Source organism: Anabrus simplex, chromosome 3, assembly GCF_040414725.1.
Source record: "Anabrus simplex isolate iqAnaSimp1 chromosome 3, ASM4041472v1, whole genome shotgun sequence".
NCBI classification, from domain to species: domain Eukaryota; kingdom Metazoa; phylum Arthropoda; class Insecta; order Orthoptera; family Tettigoniidae; genus Anabrus; species Anabrus simplex.
This window is the reverse complement of record NC_090267.1, coordinates 327368967-327390417: the sequence shown is the minus strand read 5'-3', so window position 1 is coordinate 327390417 and position 21451 is coordinate 327368967. Positions and strand designations below refer to the sequence as shown.

General features: G+C 39.5%; 1 protein-coding gene across 3 annotated transcripts in view; it reads right to left on the bottom strand.

Annotated features, from left to right (window-relative positions):
- Positions 1-17743: 17743 nt before the first annotated feature.
- Positions 17744-21451, bottom strand: part of LOC136867280 (lysosomal Pro-X carboxypeptidase) — a 137977-nt gene continuing 134269 nt past the window's right edge. For all 3 annotated transcript variants that reach the window (XM_068227066.1, XM_067144431.2, XM_068227067.1), the window contains 2 exons: positions 19844-20034; positions 17744-18188 (listed from right to left, as the gene is read on the bottom strand). In XM_068227066.1, the coding sequence (XP_068083167.1) occupies positions 17960-18188; positions 19844-20034 (420 nt within the window). In that variant the 3' untranslated portion in view covers positions 17744-17959. The remainder of the gene's footprint in view (positions 18189-19843; positions 20035-21451) is intronic.

The following is a 21451-nucleotide window of genomic DNA, read 5'->3' as shown; positions in this document are numbered from 1 at the left end:
ATGATATGAACTGTACAAATATACGGGTAGTTCTATTGCAAAGTTACATAAAATACTTTATACCGAAAATAAGCTTTTGAAAATACAATACGAACAGAATTTGTCATTCTACAAATCTATTTTCTAACACGTACTTTCTATGAATATATCAAGATACTTGGCCTTTAAAACATCTGTATCGTTTATAATGGAAGCTAAAATATTATGTAATATGATATCTTGATCATGCATATTATCAATACAATATTTTCTTAGCATAAACGAGGCAACTGCCGGATTCTTGTACAGAATTATTCGTTTAAATCAAAGTCATTTTCTTTTCAGTTTCGACGTATTAACACACAAAGTCTATTGAAACTAATGCGAGATTAATAAATGCCTGGTAAATGATAATATCTTATTAATAACATAATCCATTTGAAAATGTCAGGTTTTCTAGCTGAAGAAGGAAGAAGTACAACAGACGCACTGCAACAAAACATGTTCAAAAACATTTCCACATTTAATTAAAGCACTTAACACAAAATTTTAACATAAAATAGTCTTCATTTGTTCTTAATACGGGGATGATGGCCTTAGATGTTAGGCCTTTTAAACAACAAGCATGAGCATCAGCATGTTCTTAATACTGTACGTTATAAGAGTATCTAGAATATATTTTTATTATTTACCTTATTGTAACATTGGTTCCCGGCCCTGCGGTGTAGGGGTAGTGTGCCTGCCTCTTACCCGGAGGCCCCGGGTTAGATTCCCTGCCAGGTCAGGGATTTTTACCTGAATCTGAGGGCTAGTTCGCGATTTACTCAACCAACGTGTTTACAATTGAGGAGCTATCTGACGGTGAGATAGTGGCCCCAGTCTAGAAAGCCAAGAATAACGGCCGAGAGGATTCTTCGGCATGCTGACCACACGTCACCTAATCTGCAGGCCGTTGGGATGAGCAGCGGTGACTTGTTAGGCCATGGCCCTCCGGGTCTCTTGTGCCATGGGGTGTGATTTTGGTAACATTGGGTAAGTCGGAGTATGTTTAGTCTTACGTATTATTAACAAAAACTAACTGCATGTAATAGTTTTATTTGAGAGGAACGAATGATCTCTCTCCCAAATATATATATATATATATATATATAAAAAAATCATATACTCAGAACAGAAGTGATGTGATAGCATGTGATAATATTCTTTCAGGAACGAAAACCTGTCGCAAAACAGTTATTAAACTCCCAAGAGGCAAACACCCTGAAACGTCACGGACCGACGAGTATGAACCCCATATATTTGGAACAGAACTACCACTCGATAGTGTCACTTTACTACATCTTATATTTTATAAGAGCATTCAGCCAGAAAGGTGAAGAGAAGCAGTTTAATGTGTTACGAGAATTATAATCGAAATTACCGACGAAATCTGGAGTGAAGAATAGTTACCGACAGTGCCATTAATATGTCCTTGGAAATTCTGAAAGAATAATACATCCTCGGCATAGCTTTTGCTACTCACAGAGGATTCGTCGTGACAACCAGACAACACCTCGTAATCTGCAGTCCTTCGGGCTGAGCAGCAGTCGCTTGGTAGGCCAAGGCCTTTCGAGGCTGTAATGCCGTGGAGGATTAAGATATGAATAGACTGTTTATTTATTTATTTATTTATTTATTTATTTATTTATTTATTTATTTATTTATTTATTTATTTATTTATTTATTTATTTATTTATTTATTTATTTATTTATTTTGGCCTATTTCAAGTTGTTAAATTAGGGCACTTGGCCCTCTCTACAGTTTCCACATTTTACAACTGTTATTATCTTCAGCTACATTAACTTAAAATCTAACAGAAATGCATTATGATAATGCTCGAATAAAATAGAATAGAATAGAATAGAATAGAATAGAATAGAATTCTATTCTATCCTATTCTATTATATTCACAGTTTATATAGATCAAGCGGTATACGAAATCAAGGACAGATTTGAGAAAGGAATCACAGTTCAAAAAGAGAAAATCAAACTCAGAGATTTGTCGATGATATTGTTATTTCCAATGGATTTGTGGATCTGGAGACACGTCGATGCGACGTAAAACAAATAGCAATGAAAAGCTTCTCTTATATTGTTTCTTTCCAAATCTTTCTTGAATTCATGAATCCAGGTTGTTTATGTTGACTTCTTCTTCCAAAGATATTTGAATACCTGCTTAGTTAATCTGTTGTCATCCTCTGTGTGTAAATGTCCAAAAATTATTATTATTATTATTATTATTATTATTATTATTATTATTATTATTATTATTATTATTATTATTATTATTTTAACATTATTACATTAAAGAAGTTATTCATTATAACGCCAAAAAGAAGACTGCCAATTGCTATTGTTCTATTTATTAGGCAATGGCTCTGAACAAATTTATTACTGTTATCACCAACAATACTATGTCATTATTACCACAAATTATATTATTTCTATACTATTATAATTATCCCAGTTATTGTTATTATTATCAGTATTTGTCAGTTTTATTATTATTTGTTCATTGTTTGTTATTATTGTTACTATTGTTACACTTCGTTATTTTATATTTTACTAGTTGGTGTACCCCTGCTTCACTACGGGATTCTCGGAAAAACTGACTTTGTGGTTTTCAGAACTGAAGTCAACATACGTAGGTCATTACAAAAACGTCAGTAGGAAAGTAGCGATTAAAAGCAATGTTATCATATAAAATAATCGATCAAACGAAAAACCGGACATTTTCTCATTTTAGCGAACAGTAGTACAGTGCCGATCTAACAGTCCAAAGTTCCAGTGTTGGAATGACCAGGCCGCAGACAGCCGTGAACACTCATCTGCCATTATTCTGTTAAATAATATGCACACTGCTCATTCCAATCAGTGCCTCAGAATTGGGATTGAATGCTATGATGAACCAGTGTGTTACCAGAGGAATGGCATTTACCGATACGACCACTGCTAACAAATATTATTCAGAGTTTTTTTGCTAATGGCTGTACGTCGCACCGACACAGATAGGTCTTATGGCGACGATGGGATAGGAAAGGGCTAGTTGGAAGGAAGCGGCCGTGGCCTTAATTAAGGTACAGCCCCAGCATTTGCCTGTTGCGAAAATGGGAAACTACGGAAAACCTTCTTCAGGGATGCCAACAGTGGGATTCGAACCCTCGAACTCCCGGATGCAAGCTCATAGCTGCGCGCTCCTAACCGCACAGCCAACTCGCCCGGTAAATTAAATATTAGGCCTTCCCCTAAACTACCATTTCACTCAGCATGAATACAATCAGTTACGGCCTAGATTACGGCGACGTATTCCCCAACTTCGCCTACCGATTTTCGTTAAGATACGACCACTAATAACATAAATATTTGACACTTTTAGGTCTTCCCCTAAACTACCATTTCAATCACCGTGAATACAATTATTTATGGCCCAGATAATAGCGACTTATTCTCCGACTTTGCCTAGCAATTTTCATTAAGATATTACCACCAACAACATAAATATTTGAGAAGAAAATTTTAGTCCTCCCCCTAAACTACCATTTCACTCATCGTGACTAAAATTATTTACAGCCTAGATTGTAGCGACTTATTCTCTGACTTTGCATACCGATTTTCATTAAATTCTATTCAGCCGTTTTCTCGTGATGCGTGTACAGACAGACAGACAGACAGACAGACAGACAGACAGACAGACAGACAGACAGACAGACAGACAGACAGACAGACAGACAGACAGACAGACAGACAGACAGACAGACAGACAGACAGACAGACAGACAGACAGACAGACAGACAGACAGACAGACATTACGGAAAATTAAAAAGTGCATTTCCTTGTCACTATGGACACGACTGATATAGAAATACCACCCTTTTTAAATTCTGAGCAATGTACAGACAAAACTCTTATTTTATATGTATAGATGTGCCATGGAAAAGGCGCAAGAAGACTTTGTTTCTTTTTCTACCCTAAGTAAACTTTTCCAAGCCTTGTATAATGGTTTTTATGAAAATAAATGGGGAAGAACACCAGTTAACTATGGTGGATGCGGTGTGGGTTTTTATGTGAGTAGTCCTTTTGGTGTTGCTGTGATCTCTCCGCCAGAATTTCTCAAAAGTACTTCCTTTAACGTTTTTTAAAATACAGTTCATTCATTCATCCACTCAATCATGAATGCTCTCTCCCCAATTAGTGGCCGTCCGTGACTGGGCGAGAAGAGTGTTTATTTATGCATTCACTAATGCACTAACACAATTCAATCATAAAATCATTCATTCACCAATTCATGTAGACATTCATTCACCCTTTCATTCAATCAATTCATTCATTTATAATTATAGGACAACTCTATAAAGATTGGTGACAAAAAAATAAGCACTGGTACAACTTAGGGAGGGTATGATACAGGTTTGTCCTAGACTACATAACTCTGTTAACGTTTAGGACAAAATAAGCAATTCAACTTTAAAGAAAAAACTACAATTTAGAAATTGGTTTGAAATACGAGGGCAAGTCAATAAGTATCCGCAATTAATTTTTATAATTTATTACAAAAATTGTACGCAATTTTTATTGATATAATTTTTCAACATAGTCACATATTCCACGTTTCATAAGCTTTCTGAGACCCTCTGCAAGAAAGGCTTTGGTTGCACAGCAAGCCACGTATTCACCGCTTCCTTCACCTGTTGATCGGAGCTGAATCGACGGCCTCTCAGAACATGACTAATGTGCATATGGTTTGTAACGTCATCTACAGTCACTCGTCTGTTATTCAGGATCATATCACGCACTTGTTCAATACTGGCATCAGTTACGGCTGCTGATGGACGCCCGGATCTTTCCTCATCCTTCACACTCATGCGACTTCTTTTGAACTGTTCAATCCACTGGTAAACACTTCGCTGTGGCAAAAAAAAAAAAAATTCTCGTATTGTGCTGAAATTTTTCTATGAATTTTCCCTCCTGGTACACTGTCATACAACAGAAAACGGATTGAGGAACGCTGTTCTTCTTTTGTGCAAGCAGATAGTGGGTTGGCCATCTTTACGTCGCAACAGCGCAAGCTGTACTGATCTGATAACGCTAAAACCTACCACAGATGTAGACAACGGTGCCATCTAGCGGCTGGAGAACACACAACGCCATAGAGCTAACGTAAACACAATTAGAGCAAAATTTCAGATACTCGCTGACTTGCCTACGTAGTTAGTAAGTTTAAATGTAATGTTTAATGTAGTAATAAATAATAATAATAATAATAATAATAATAATAATAATAATAATAATAATAAGGAAAAGAATGCATGTATCAAAACACATTTTATATTACAAGGTGTACAACTTTGTTTCTGCCGTTTTGTCCCCAACATTGGAGGCTTTAATGAAACAGATTACTTACACATGTATCATTCAAAGTAGTGTCCGTCACTGGCCACGACTTTCTCCCATCTTTCGGGCAGTGTTCGAATCCCGTGTCGAAAAAATTGTTCATCTTTTGAAGCGATCCACGAATCGATCCAATTTGTGACTTCTTCATGAGATCGGAAGTGTCCGTCAGCCAGGCCATGCGCCATTGATCGAAACAGGTGATAATCAGAGGGAGCAATGTCTGGAGAATATAGCGGGTGGGGTAGGAGGTCCCATTTTAACATTCCCAGGTATGTTTTGACCTCTTTTGCAGCGTGGGGTCGAGCGTTGTCGTGTTGCAAAATCCCTTTTCGTGCCTCGTGCTGTATTGCGGCCGTTTGTCTTTCAATGCTCTGCTCAAACACATTAATTGCGTTCGATAACGATCACCTGTGATTGTTTCACCGGGTTTTAACACTTCATAGTACACGACGCCGATCTGGTCCCACCAAATGCAGAGCATGATCTTGGAGCCGTGAATATTCGGCTTTGCCGTCGACATTGAAGCATGGCCGGGATATCTCCATGATTTTTTGCGTTTAGGGTTATTATAATGAACCCATTTTTCGTCCCCGTTCAACGTCTCTTTGTTTCTACCCATACGGGACCCAATTCCCTTCTTTCTGAATCATGCGCATGGTCTTGAGACGTTTTGAAATGGCTTGCTGTGTCACTCCCACTGATCGTGCCAATTCTTCTTGAGTTTGACGCGAGTCTTCTCTCAGCAATGTCTCCAATTCTGCATATTCGAAAACTTTCTCTCTTCCGCCACTATGCCGGTCTTCGACGTTAAAATCACTGTTCCTGAAGTGTTGAAACCACTCACGACACGTTCTTCCACTAATAGCGTCCTCACCATACGTACGTGAGAGCATTCGATGAGTCTCAGCCGCTGTTTTCTTCATATTGAAACAAAACAGTAACACCTCCCGCATATTTGGCTCGTACACTGCTATGCTCAATCGAGAACAACTTTATGATGCAGGCACACATCGACTAAGTTTGAATGGGGTTATGTTGACCGAGGTCCAAGCTAACTGGCTGACGTCTGCGATCTGTTTCGTTCGACCACTACGTACCGTTGTCGCTATCCATCGGCAAAAGGCGGAAGCAAAGTTGTACACCTTGTACAATAAATTAATGCTCCCTACCCAGCTTCAGGTGATCCGAAACTAGGGGATGGGAGTATTCTATTATATTCTATTTTAATAAAACCATCCATTAAAATTAAACTTCCTAGTTTATGGCACAGAGATGCTCGTTCAACTGATGGTCCGCCCCTTTTATTAGTAAGAATTGAAATATCTTCTTGGATGGATATCTCAGTGGTTAAGCAACCGACACGTTTTGAAGCGTCATTTCAACTGATGAATCAATCGTCGCACCAGTCAGATATGCTGGTAATTTCACGATTGGAAATATTTACAATTCACGACTATTTTAGATGTTTGCAATAGGTGAAACTAACGTATTTATATCTCTGTAACTTGTACGGTCAGTTTTGATCACTCTTTATATTTGTCTGCTAATATTCACTCTTTATTAATATGAAGAAATGCATCCCTTTTTTCCTTACACTACATTATGGATGTTTCTCGCCCTCTTACAGTAGGACCCCTGGAAAGTGTCACGTGTTGTTACTACGTACCTTACGTGATTTGATTTGAGCTGATTCTCTGAACTTTAGCCAAAGCCGATAAGTAACACATTGTGTAGTCTAGAAGAGGGTTGTAGATGCCTGCGGCTGTTACGTCAGTGTCCAGTACCCATCTCACGTGCTGTAGAGCCCACGGCAACACAAACACAAGTGGGTGATCTGTGATTCAGTTCCACTAATGCTCATTAATTTCAATAACTTCTATAAAATTGGTATTTCAAGAAAATACGCCTCATTAATAAGCATTCGGTTGTGTATAATTATTAGAGCAGGGATTAAAAAACGAAAATTTCAACTTAAAAGATCTACTACAGCATACGCGACACGAACATAGGTGACTGCGCTGTAAAGAGAAGGGGGTGAAGTTACATGTGAAGAAGAATAGTTCTAGGACAATACTTGGGAGTGTGTCGTCTATGTCTATGGCTTAACAGTCTCCGTGGTCGCGTTTGTTTCAATTTGTTGCTTAATTTCTAAAAATGTGATAATCTGTATACAAGCGAGCAAAAATCCGACAACCACACGACGTCCACTCAGCCTCGGGAGGACAACTGAGTAGAGGGGGTTCGATTCCCTCCTCAGCCATCCTCGAATTAGTTTTCCGTGTTTTCCCACTTCTCCTCCACCCCATGACATTACAGCCCTGAACGGCCTTGGCCTACCAAGCGACCACAGCTCAGCCCTAAGGCCTGCAGATTACGAGGTGTCGTGTGATCAACACGACGAATCCTCTCGGCCGTTATTCTTGGCTTTCTAGACCGGAGCTGCTATCTTACCGTCAGGTAGCTCCTCAATTCTAATCCCGTAGGATGAGTGGACCTCGGCCCAGCCCTCAGATCCAGGTAAAAATCACTGACCTTGCCATGAATCGAACCTGGATCTTCCGGTAAAGAGGCACGCACGCCACCCCTACACCACGGGCCAGGCAAGAAGACATATAGGTAGTTCTTATTATCTTGACCTTTTCGTAATAATGCAGTACCTTGAGGAACTCTTAATTCTCCTTCAGTATGCAAATAAAACAATTCTTCAGAGTTCAGTGACACTAGTCAAGGACAACCAACCAGTCCCTGTACTGCTTTCTATTGCTATTATTCGGTGTGTGGAGTCTGGACACTCCAGATAACTGTAAACTTATTTGTCAGATCATTCCAAGAAAAGTGAAGGAAAACGTAAGCATGTTCAGTACGAAAATATCAAATTTGTCCACCTGCTGTATATTAAATACTATGAATATTGAACAAAGATACATTATTATTCACCACTAATCGTATAATGAGGTCATGTATATCATTAGTGCGCCTGTGTGGTGTAGTGGTTAGTGTGATTAGCTGCCACCTCCGGAGGCCCGGGTTCGATTCCCGGCTCTGCAATTAAATTTGAAAAGTGGTACGAGGGCTGAAACGACGTCCACTCAGCCTCGGGAGGACAACTGAGTAGAGGGGGTTCGATTCCCTCCTCAGCCATCCTCGAATTAGTTTTCCGTGTTTTCCCACTTCTCCACCCAAATGCCGGGATGATACGTAACATAAGACCACGGCCGCTTCCTTCCCTCTTCCTTGTCTATCCCTTCCCATCGTCCCATCCCCCGACAAGGACCCCTGTTCAGCATAGCAGGTGAGGCCGCCTGGGCGAGATACTGGTCATTCTCCCCAGTTGTATCCCCCGACCCAAAGTCTCACGCTCTAGGAGACTGCCCTTGAGGAGGTAGAGGTGGGATCCCTCGCTGAGTCCGAGAAGAAACCAAACCTGGAGGGTAAGCAGAGTAAGTAAGTAAGTAAGTAAGTAAGTAAGTAAGTAAGTAAGTAAGTAAGTAAGTAAGTTATATCATTAATTTTATAACCGAGCAAGTTGGCCGTGCGGTTAGGGGCGCGCAGCTGTGAGCTTGCATGCGGGATAGTTGGTTTGACCCCACTGTCGGTAGCCCTGAAGTTCACGGCCGCTTCCTTCTCACTCCTAGCCCTTTCCTGTCCTGTCGAGGCCACAAGTCCTATCTGTGAGTGCGACGTGAAGCCACTTAAAATTTTTTTTTAAAACCCGTAAAAGATCGGAAACTATACACAAATATTATAAGGTACAGTGTTTCGATACGGATAATATAAACGGAAAATTTTGACATTCCCTGTTTTGACCACTTAATACACTAATCACGGTACACTCCTACTATCCCTCAACTTAAATACCGAGGTTCAAGGAATTGTGTCAAGCAGTTTCCCCGTGATGTTCACACAAACATACAACCAAACAAACAAACAGAGAGAGACAAACAAAAGTCTGAACTCACTTTCGTTTTTTATACACATAATCAGGGATGGAAACGAAATGTGTGGAAAACAAATTGAAGTGTTCATGCAAAATTATACTTTTATTTTTTATTTATAAAGTATAACTACACATGGATTCAGAAAACTTGAATGTATGGAACATTTAATATTTTTTAAATATTAATCATATTATAAATTCTTTATGTTGTAAATGGTGTCCCTTGTCATACGCAATCTTTGACGTCAGAAAGAAATGAAAATGAGTATAAAGTTACAGTGATATATCTTTGCAGTATGCCACACGGATCAAGAGAAGTGTCCAGTTGTATACACGACGTCACCGATCATTACCTTGCCTCTACTCCTCCCTCTTGGGATTATCATCACGCGCTATACCTGCACGCAACACACACTCAACAAAACAAACCTATACCTACTGTCTACTTCATACAGTGTGGTTCCTTCTTCTTTCCTCCGACCAGATGTTCTTGGCTCTTATGCTTTGTCTTTCCTAGAACGACTTGAATTCGTTAAACCGAATTCGAAACACCTCTTAATTCCAGATATTCTTTGAGTGGGTCCAGACCTTCTCTATGTCTTTACTTTTCTTGTTTCTTCAACCCATTTTGCGCTCGTCTTTAATTTGGTAATGTAACTGAAGATTTCCTTTGTCATTTTATATGCATTCGCTCATCTGAAGAAGTGTTCATAAAACTTTAGTTTTCTCTTGTGTTTTTTTTTTACTTTACGTCGCACCGACACAGAGAGGTCTTACGGCGGCGATTGGAGAGGAAAGGCCTAGGAATGGGAAGGAAGCGGCCGTGGTCTTAATTAAGGTACAGCCCCAGCATTTTCTTGATGTGAAAATGGGGAACCACAGAAAACCATCTTCAGGGCTGCTGAAAGTGGGGTTCGAACCCACTATCTCCCGGATGCAAGCTCACAACTGCGCGCCTCCAATTTTTCTCGTGTATCGCATATGCAATCTTCTCAACGTTGTTATATAAATCTTCAGTTGTCTACTTCCTCCACGTACCATCTGTTCTTTTTCTTCTGCTAGTGTATATTTTTTTTTTGCTAGTGGTTTAACGTCGCACTAACGCATCGAACCTTTTCGGCGACGTATGAATGACGAAGGATTGGAAAGGTAACAGCCGTTGCTTCAATTAAGGTACAGTTCCAATATTTGCCTCCCGAATGCGAGCTCACAGATACACGACTCTAGTCACGCTGCTAGTGGTTTAACGTCTACTAACACAAGTAAGTTTTCGGTGAAAATAGGATAGCAAACGGATAGGACTGGGAAGGAAGTAGCCATGACGGTTAATTAAGGTACAGCACCTGTAATTGCATGGCATGAAAAAGGCAAAACACAAAAATCACCTTCACGGCTGCCAATGGTGGAGTTCAAACCTACCATCTCCCGAATGCAGGCCTACAACTACCCGTATCAAGCAGCCAATTCGCTCGGTTTGTCATCGTTTATATTTTGCAGTCTAAGGATCATCATTAAGATGTTTCTTTCTTTGCTCTCTAGTTTTCTGTTCCACCTTACTTGCACTGCATCAGGAATTCTGTACTATAGAGTTCATCTGGTTTATCCTGTTAGTGCATAAAGTTTCCTGGTCACAATTTAGTCGATTATTGTATTCTTCCCCAGCCGTTTGAATGTACATGAAATATCTATAACGGTTAAAACTTGGAACATAGCCTACTTTGGTAGGGAGGTGTCCCTCCAAAAGTCGGATCTCAGGCAAGGAGAACATAGCGAGGAAGGGAAGAATCGAGAATAGATGACCAGTAGAACATATTGGCGGTTTTATATTGTTAATTTAGTCAGAATATCAGTTAGAAATGCACCCACACACAAGAAATATGCTAAAATATTGATACTGACAAGTTTTCCGCTCAAAATTCTACTCTTCACATTACATAAGTATAAGTCTGGAAAGTTCTTCAAGGACATTTCTTGAGGCATTGTTCTACCACTGTTCTTCGAGAACGAAAGGTTGGCAATGAAAAATCCTGAGTGCAAGCCTTCGTCACATTTGTTGCACATGAATTTTTCTTTTCCTGAGCACTGGTGGCACTTCTTTCACCGAAATAATCGATGGTTCCTTCCGTTGAAGCGACTATCTATTTTTGGATCAGATGGTTGTTCTCCCCACCTCTATAAACAGTTCTATGTGTCTTCAGGAAACTAACGCAAATACACCTTGTATACTTCGAGAAACTTTGCGATGTATCACTATCTGGAAATAATTCACTCATTATCAACCATGTATTGACGGTGTCCATACATTCGCGGTCACTAAGATGCGTTTGCGGAGGTGCGAGAGGTATCTGCCTCCAGAAAAGGGCGGTCACCTCTCTTGTCGACTAAGATATTATGTGTACTCCAGTCTGGAGGTTGTTTATAAAATGACAAAATAACCAATAGGCTTACAGAAAATCCAATAACACCATCTCGTTTTATTTCACGTTAGTTAATGTAGGTTTGGAATGTCTAATTTATATTGTAATATTTTTATCGCAGGTGGAACGTAAAAAGTGCCCATTTTCAAACGTGTTTGAAACATGCGTCTATTTTAGGACATTGTTTCTCAAAATCTCGTCATGTTTTTAAAAACAAAATTCGCAATTTTTAAACAAAGTATGAAACATCCCAATGTGCACTGTGTTAAAAGCTGAATTCGATGAGATGACGGTTTTTTGAGGAACAATGTCTTAAATTTGACGCATGGTTGTAACACGTTTGAAAATGGGCACTTTTGTATTCCACCTGCGATAAAATACAACTAGAATTTCCAAACCTAAATGACATAACGTAAGATTAGACGGGAAAAATGTTGGCATTATTGATTTTCTGTAGGCCTATTGGTTATTTAATAAACAATCTCCAAACTCGAGTGCACAGAATATTCTGGACGACAGTAAATTATATGTTTTAAAATGCTGATTACCATCACATTTTATCCAGGGTTTGGACTGGCTCAATAATTGTACTCAAATCGTGTTGGCGTGCTTAAAATCAGCTGTAACTATACTTCGTCAATAAATTTTGTCGACTTTGGTTTAGCGTCGATTTTATTTTGTGTCTATGTACATACTTATTTACGTTAGGGACACCCGAAGCCGTAAAAAGATTAAGCTAGTTTTTCTATGTAATAAATTGCCTTTAAGTAGGACCTGATGTAGGTGGTTGGTTCATATTTCTTAATATTTCTTTCAATCCAGTTACCTTTATTCACATATTTCGTCTTCTTCCTCCTCTTACCTTCAAGACTGAGCTCCAATATCAGAATCCACTAAATCGTCGAATCGAAAATGTGGACTTCCAACTAAAGCGTTGATCTTGTGATGTCAACCCTCTACTGCATTTGTTCGATGTCGCTTTTTGCAACAGGTCCACGTAGTGATTTGCCACTTCTAGGCCTTTCCCATCCCATCCTCGCCATAAGACCTATCTGTGTCAGTGCGACGTAAAACAAATTGTAAAAAAAGTTTTTATCTCTCTATTTCCAAGCCACACGTCTACAAAATAGTCGAAGAAGTCAGCAAGTTTTTCTGTAAAAGGTGCCTGCGAATGCATCACCAGCCGTCCCTCATTAATGTAATCTGGCTTCAAAAAAGCCAGAGCAGTGCATATGCGGATGTGGAGACGTACATCTCAGTTCTCGTTGTAGTCAGGACAAGTTCCTGTACTTTTCTCCAGAGACATTGCTTCATGTGAAAAAGAAAAACAGCCACTTAAGTCTGCTGACGGAAATACTTTTCGTAGAGCTGATACTGTAGCTGCTTCGAAGTCAGTTGGGAAGGAATGCAAAGACGGCTGAATAAACGTTCCTTTCATCACTCCGGCCTCCAAAGTCTGCGTGAATGGTGTATATCTTGGAGAACTGTTTGCTGCAACTCTTGGACGTACCATCCATAAAAAATTGTGCGCAATGCCTAGGAATTTCTCTACCTTTTTCGCCACTAAAAGTGATCATTCTTTCTCCCATGCCATCGTCAGCTACAAGAAATGGGCTGCCATTATTCATCTGCAACACTTATTCATTATGAATTATCTGAGAACTTGTGTTTGGCCCTACTTAAGTCCGCGTGCATGATTTCGTTGCCGACCTACTGTTCTTTATAAAGTTTCTTGAGCTGGCATATCAGTGACAAAGTCGGAGCCCCTGTTATGCAGATCACCCAACTCATGCACGTAAATCTGTGATAATGGAGACGGTCCTTATCTTCCTCTCTTATTTTCCTCTTGAACCTTCTTCTCCAATATGGAAACCGCTTTTCCATGTGATCCATACTGATGGTCGACGATGTAAAGTATTTCTTCGCCTCTTGTCCTCAGCTGTCCTTTACACTTGTTCTTCTCATTCAGACACACCCTGGGTGACGATGCCATGTTGACTTTCCCTATACATACAACCATTGTAATTTGCACAACGATTTGCCTTATTAGAAACTGCAAACTCCATTACAGCACACTGCAGTAACATTAGGAAGTTTAGATATAGAATGAAGCTTGTAACTGAAGGTATCAGTCTGTAAATAATGCACGCTAAAGAAAAATGTTGTTCTCGAAGCGAGCGAGCAGGAGCCCAGGCAGCTTAGCGGGGATACCCCGAGATTAAGCTAATGAGGCTCATTCCTTGCAGGAGTGACCGCAGATTTCCTTGACCACAAATATCCGGCAACCGTACTGAAAATACAAACTTCAGCAAATAAATGAAATTGCCCAATACCATTTCTTTTGACGAATTCTGGTTCTCTATGTTGCCACCTACGCAACACTCCGCTCCCCCACAATTCCTCAAACTCTTTTATGTAGGAATCAAAATTTTTAGACTGTGTGATCGTCTTCTCTGCTTTCTTTTCCTTGGACCATTTAGAATAGGTTCCTTCTTTATTTTCACTGTTATTCGTTGCTGTCGTAACAACATTGTTAATTAAGGCCACGGACGCTTCCTTCCCAGTCCTAGGCCTTTCCTGTCCCATCGTCGCCATAAGACCTATCTGTGTCAGTGCGACGTAAAGCCAATAGCAAAAAAAGCAACATTGTTGGTGAAGTCGATGACCATTGCTGTTAGACTCCTTTAAGCAACAATCATCATCATCATCAACAACATCAGCAACAACACCTGGCAGGAAGTGTTTCACCAGAAGAGCGGAAATCACTGTTTCCACATAGAGTGTTTATGAGAAGGCATTTTTCAAATGCTATTCACGACACAGTAACCTTCACCAGACAGATGAATTACTAATTTTACAGATGTGAAATAGTTATCAAAGTATAACTTGAACCCTTTGTGTGGGGGTATCTCAGCAGATTTTATTAGTGAGATAACTTTATCACCACCTGACACAAACTGCTTCTCATCACACTCTTCCTTCCCTTATACATTTTGAAGGACAAAATATGACCAGATGAAGAACAAATTTCCCCATTCTTGAATCTAAATCTGATTGGCTTATATCTTATATACCGGTATTTCTTAGCATAATGTTTCCCATAAAGAAGAATCATACGTTCGTCTATTGACAAGTGGTCATCAAACCCACCACGACTCTTGAAATTTTCATTGCGTATATAGACAATTAGTCGCAGTTTGTATATAGCAGGGCCTCTCAAACGCCCAAAATCTCACGCGTGCAAATCGAGGCGCAAGAGCTGCGTGCACTGTGCATCGCTCCCGCTCGGCACGGCTCGTACCAATGCTTCGTCTCTGGGCTACTCGGCTACGCTCGGCTCAACTCTGATCAATTTGGCTCGGATTTGGAGCGCTACGCAGCAAGTGAGGAAGAGGGAGACAGGGAGAGCGAGCGAGACAGGCGTGGGGAAAGAGAGAGACAGCGCTATTGCTCCAAATCGAGGAGTGGGGGTCTGCACTCTGGTCAACCAAGCGAAGTCGTCTTTTGCACCGTGCACAGTGCGTGCACCAAGCGCATGCACCCTGAGAGGCCCTGGTATAGAGGATTGTTCAGGGTGATATTGTCCTCACTGAACTACACTATTTTCAAATCTATTGCAAGGAATATTGTTGGATAAAAGACAGTCGTCCTATCAGCACCCAAAATTCCGACTCTGTCACATTCATAACAAACTTTTTCTGAGCTTCATATCTAATGCTCTCTTCTATCATTTTCCTGTACCAAGTTCCCTGAATAGAATACATACATTCATCATACATCATTATAGACTGTTATGCCTCTGTGATTTTACTAATCGCCGTCGCAATCCTCCTCTTGTAAGTAGTTCTGTGACCTCACTTAGTTCTATATCTCTTATCTTTAAATCATTGGAAACGGAGTCTAACCATCGTCGTCTTGATCTACCTCTAACCCTCTTACCCTCCAGAACAGAGTCATTTATTTACCTAGGTAACCTATCCTTCTCCATTCACCTCATATGACCCCATCAATGAAGCTGGTTTATGCGTACAGCTTCATCCATTGAGTTCTTTCCTAACTTAGGCTTCATTTCTTCATTCCGAGTACCCTTCTGCCATTGTTCACATCTATTTGTACCAGCAATCATTCTCGCTACTTTCACGTCTGTTGATTCTAGCTTAAGAATAAGATATCCTGAGTACACCCAGCTTTCACTCGAATAAAGCAAAGTTGGTCTGAAAACAGACCGATGTAAAGATAGTTTCGTCCGGGAGCTGACTTCCTTCTTACAGAATACTGTTGATGGAAACTGCGAGCTCACTGCACTAGCTTTACTGCACTTTGAATCAATCTCACATATCATACTACCACCCTGAGAGAACACACATCCTAAATACTTGAAATTACCTACCTGTTCCAGTTTTGTATTCCCAATTTGACATTCAATTTTCTTGGATTTCTTACCCACTGACATAAATTTAGGAAGGCTAATTTTCATACCATACTCATTGCATCTATTTTAAAGTTTCAAGATATTGAACTGCAGGCTTTAGGCACAATCTGCCACTGAGACCAGATCGTCAGCATAGGCCAGACTGCTTACTACATTTTCACCTAACTGAATCCCTCCCTGTCACCTAATACCTTTCAGTAGATGATCCATGTAAACCATAAACAATAAAGGTGAGAGATTAAAGCGTTGTCTAACCCCTATAAGTACCTTGAACCAAGCACTCATTCTACTGCCAATTCTCACTACAGCCCAATTGTCAACAGAAATGGCTTTGATGGACTTTAATAATCTACCCTTAATCTCATAATCCCCAGTACGGCAAACATCTTTTCCCTCGGTACTCTGCCATATGCTTTTTCTAGATCTACGAAATATAAACATAACTTTCTATTCCTCTCGTAACATTTTTCAGTTACCTGCCGCATACTAAAAATCTTATCCTGACACCCCCTCTGGGGTCTGAAACCACACTGGTCTTTATCCAACTTCCTTTCAACCACTGATCCCACCCTCTCTTCCAAGGTGACAGTGCACACTTCGCCTGGTATACTGATTAATGAGATCCCTCGATAGTTGTTGCAATCCTTCCTGTTCCCTTGCTTATAGATCGTTGCAATTACTGCTTTTGTCCAATTTAAAACTACGAAATAAATGTCAATCGTGCTTATCATGTTTATACAGTTTCTGAGACAGGTATCGCACTAAGTAATCAACACAGGATGAGGATCTGATTTCCTCTAACTAAAATGTTGCTTCTCTCTCTTACGTGGGAGCTCAACATCTCCAACTGCTTCAGCTTGAACTGATTTTGAACAAGGTGCGATAGATTCTCGTGAAAGTTCGAGAGAGTTTTCGGCTTCTTCAAGTTTTGTTTCTTATTAGTCTGGATATCACATGAGCAGACCAAGGTGGTTAAGGTTGCACTCATGTTCGACATCAGTTTTATCACTCTCAAAGTCTGTCTTTTTTACTCTCTGTAGCATACACTTTATTTTCAGTATCGTCGCTGTCTACCTCGACCTTTTCCTCAAGAATTTTAATTATCTTGGCTGTGATAAGACTGAAATAAAATGCAAAACATGATTTTTACTCATAAATTAAAGAGAAGAAACATCCTGCAGCCATTAGCACGTTCAGTTAGGGTTGCATGAGGAGGGCAATGTACAAGTACTTTGCATGTGATCCGATTTTTTGGATCCGTGGAAATAAATCACATTAACTTATTTCCAAAACGCATAAACACTATTATATAAAATGCATATAAAAGGAAAAAGCACGTATACCTAACAATAACTCCACAAGAAGTAAGATATCAGATATGCAGATAGCTGAAGACTTTAATGATACGTTTTGTCATAAAAGTATTGCTTAAATCGGGAATCATTAAAATTAATTTAAATGATAAACTATAGGACAAACGGACCATCCAGGTGGTATTCTCGGGTTCGGATTCGGTTCAGGTCGATCCAGGCTGTGCACAAGAATTTCAGCCTGTGCAGATCTCAGGGAGCAGTGGTGAGGATGGTGTCATTTCAACAGTTCACACTGCGGGCACTGTAGACACCTTTCTTACAATAGAAACATCTTTCAGAACCCAATATAAAATTTTATGTACAGAAAATATTTCGAGAATATGTTACATCTGTAGAACTGTGTCCTAATGACACTAAGTGTGTCTTTAGTTTGATCACGTCATGATTTCTCAGATTTCATTTCGTCTTCTGCGAGGTTCAATAGGTGACACACTCGAAAGCCACTTGGAGATGTGCGTCTTGATGAACTCCCTTGCTTGCACCACGGGCCAAGGATCTTCAGGATGGCTAAAACGGAAGTCCATGTGGTGGCATCCTCCCGGGATGTTGAAAGCCTGCACGCTACTTGATACGTTGTATAGGATACTGCCGGAAGAGTATGGATCCATTAGCCCATTACTGCAACATAAATTTCACATTTTACAATTACTTAGCGTAAAAGCACAGTTTATTAAAAAACTTAGTCAAGGATGGTTCTAGGTTTTCAGAAAGAAGAAAAACATTTTAACAGGTCTGTGTCGGCATTACAACCAGAAGTTTCATGTTAAATACGTACAGCGCGAGGGGTGTTTTCCAAATAAAGTACTTAGACAGTGTGAATTTGAAATTGCATTTCTTAATTCTAAACAAATGTACAAATCTTCAAGATTATGAGTTTCAAGTCATTTTACACAAGTAGGGAAGCGGATGTGCTCGACCGGGGCTTCAGCAGCCAGCTGACGCTCGCCCGCCTTAACGCTCTCGATAAGTCTCTTCTTGCTCGATATGGATGTGATTTTGGACTTTCCGAATTCTGACAAGCCGTTCCATTCTCTCCAATACCTTTCAGAAAATGTTCAACCCATTTATTATCATTTATTATTCATATGTTGTGACATTTTGGTGAAAGAATGATATTTTTCATTCCTTCGCACCACAATTTTCTAAAGTTTGCACTAATGTCTTTACCATATACTAGTATAACTCACCGATATGAATCAAAGAACACCTCATACGACATACCACCATGCTGGAGTCTAACTGTTTGGCACGCGGCACAGTGAATTTAGTACCTCAAAATGGCAGCCCTATTGTATCACATGATGGCATCATAGCGAGGTCAGGCTATTACTGATAGATACAATTGTCCTTCCTCTTTAAAATGAAATATTGGACACAGTATTGACTAGAAATGACTTCTCTTTTAAAACGTTCGTATACTATAAAGCTCTCCGGCCCAAATTCGGTTCCAGAACTATAGACATACTTATTTTACGCCGAAAATCTCGCCATATCCGAATCGAATGCAGAAGACTTTCAGCGGAAAAGGCAACTTATCTACGCAGTTGTCGCCTACCCACTCTCAGAAAGCCTGCAACAGCTTCCGTTAAGTGGCAGAATGAATGTCCAGCGAGATTTAAAATTTTCCTTGTACGTCCGTACATCTTCAGAGCACATCATGTACTGCATGTGTGAGTAAAATTCTGAATTAATGAAATAGCAAATGTTGCTTCTTTTTCGCTTCGCCCTCGATGAAGTTGATAAAGGAAGCAAAATGAATGGGAAGCGAGTAAATGCTATCCGCTATGCAGATGACAACTTAGAAGAACTTCATTTCCTTTAAAAAAAAGACTAACGAAGTAGGCAAGAGGCTATCATTAAAATGGACATCCATAAAACAATATTAATAATTTTCAGTATTCAGCAAATAGTCGCCATTGTTATCATTCTGGACGAAAATACGAGTACCATTCAAAGACGTGTTGTGCAGTGTTGTGTGTTAAAGCACTGGACACAAAATGCTGCAAAGATGAGGTCTTTCCATGATCTTCTGGTACGACTGAGTATCTTCTCGTTGGTGATGTGGTCTACCTGTCAGAAATTCAAATTTCTTCGATACATCTGTGTTTTAAGCCTTAGTGTCTATCCTTCGATTCTAGTGCAACAGTGTTAAGACACAACAATTATTTTTGGAATCGGTGGTCACGGTTACATGGTCAGATCATCTGTCTAGCTATTTTCATTTTTCTATGTTGTGTTTTTGTTTAAAATAAAAAATGAACAGTTTCACTTACGTGAAGACGATGTTGCTGCTACTCCCTGCTCCTATCGAACCGAACGTCTTGGCGACGTAGTCAAACAACGGTTGCACTCCCCAGCGTGCTAAGCACATGTTGGAGTATGTGGTAGGATTGAACGGCTCAGCTTCGAAGAAATCATTGTCACGCCCTAAAGAGCATAGTGGCGTGACCAGCTCCGAGCACGCCTAGGGAAGAGAAATAAGACTTCAATTCAACAGTAAATTACATTCTTTCTTACATACATACACACACATACATTAATTAATTAATTCATTCATTCATACATACATACTGCACCCATAACCCTAATTCAAAGGGTACAATACATCATTACAGACAGTTATGCCTTTCAGCCTTCAGTCTACTAGCCTATGTGAATTAACAACATTTCCCTACAATCTAATATTTGCAAACAGCATTTCACTTACTATCCTGACAGAATGCACGTCCTAAGTACGTGAAATGAACCAGTTAAGTATTCCGTACCTGGTATTCAATCCTCTCAGGTTTCTTCCCCACAGACATCATTCAAGTCTTGGAAATGCTCATTTTCATATAATACTTGCTGTTCCTCTTTTCAGGCTCCAAGATTAGATTGTTAGCTTTCAGCACGAGAATATTGTTTTATAGAGACCATAAGTGGCGGTTATCGCCAAGAGTTGATGTTTCAACTTCCTATATTTGGAATATGATCGAATAGAGGCCATGGTTTTCAGAATCGACTAGTCAAGAATAATATGAAAAAAATCAGTTGGTTAAACATAGTTTATAAATTGAAAGAGAAATTAAAGGATAAATGTTGAAACAAACATATTATCAATCCTATCTCTGATAAATTACAGATGCATTTACCAGTGAATAATAATAATCGTAATCATAATAATAAACTCACAAAACATCCTTGAAGGAACAAGGAATGTAAAACAAAAATTAAAATCCGACACTATGTCCATATCAATCGGAAGGAAAGGAAAAATGCAAAACATTCTTGTGAATCAGGAGAGAAGTAGCAAAATTAATCAGACAGCTCAACAGGAATTATGAAAATTATCCATATCCACTGTCTCCCGGACGTGAAGTTACAGCTGTGCGCCCCTAACCACACGGTCAACTCGCTCGGTAAAAGCAAACATTCTAAATCGTGAAATATTTCCAAAACACAGCCCCTGAAATTTCTACCAGGCCTTCAAAACCAAACTTACAGGAACAAAAACACACAGTTTCTTATATGGAATAGATAATGGACAATTGGTACTAAGCAATCAAGAAAACGTCAGATGAGTTGACAAACATTTAGGAAGTCTCAATTGCTCAAAGCCTGCAGAAATATTGCCACCACAAGAACAAGAAGAAACAAATCCAAATTCATTACCTCCAGACGAAGACAAAATCAACACTAAACCGAAAGACTCGAAAACAATAAATCATCTGGTGAATATTGAATTGTAGCAGAATTTCTAAATTCATCAGGACCAAACACCTTAAAATAAATGACCAATAAATTCAACAAGTTACAGAGGATTAGAAAAACGCATTTATTCACTCGTTTCATAAAAAAAAAAAAAAGGAGACAGAACGTATGTAAACAGTTTTAGAGGAATC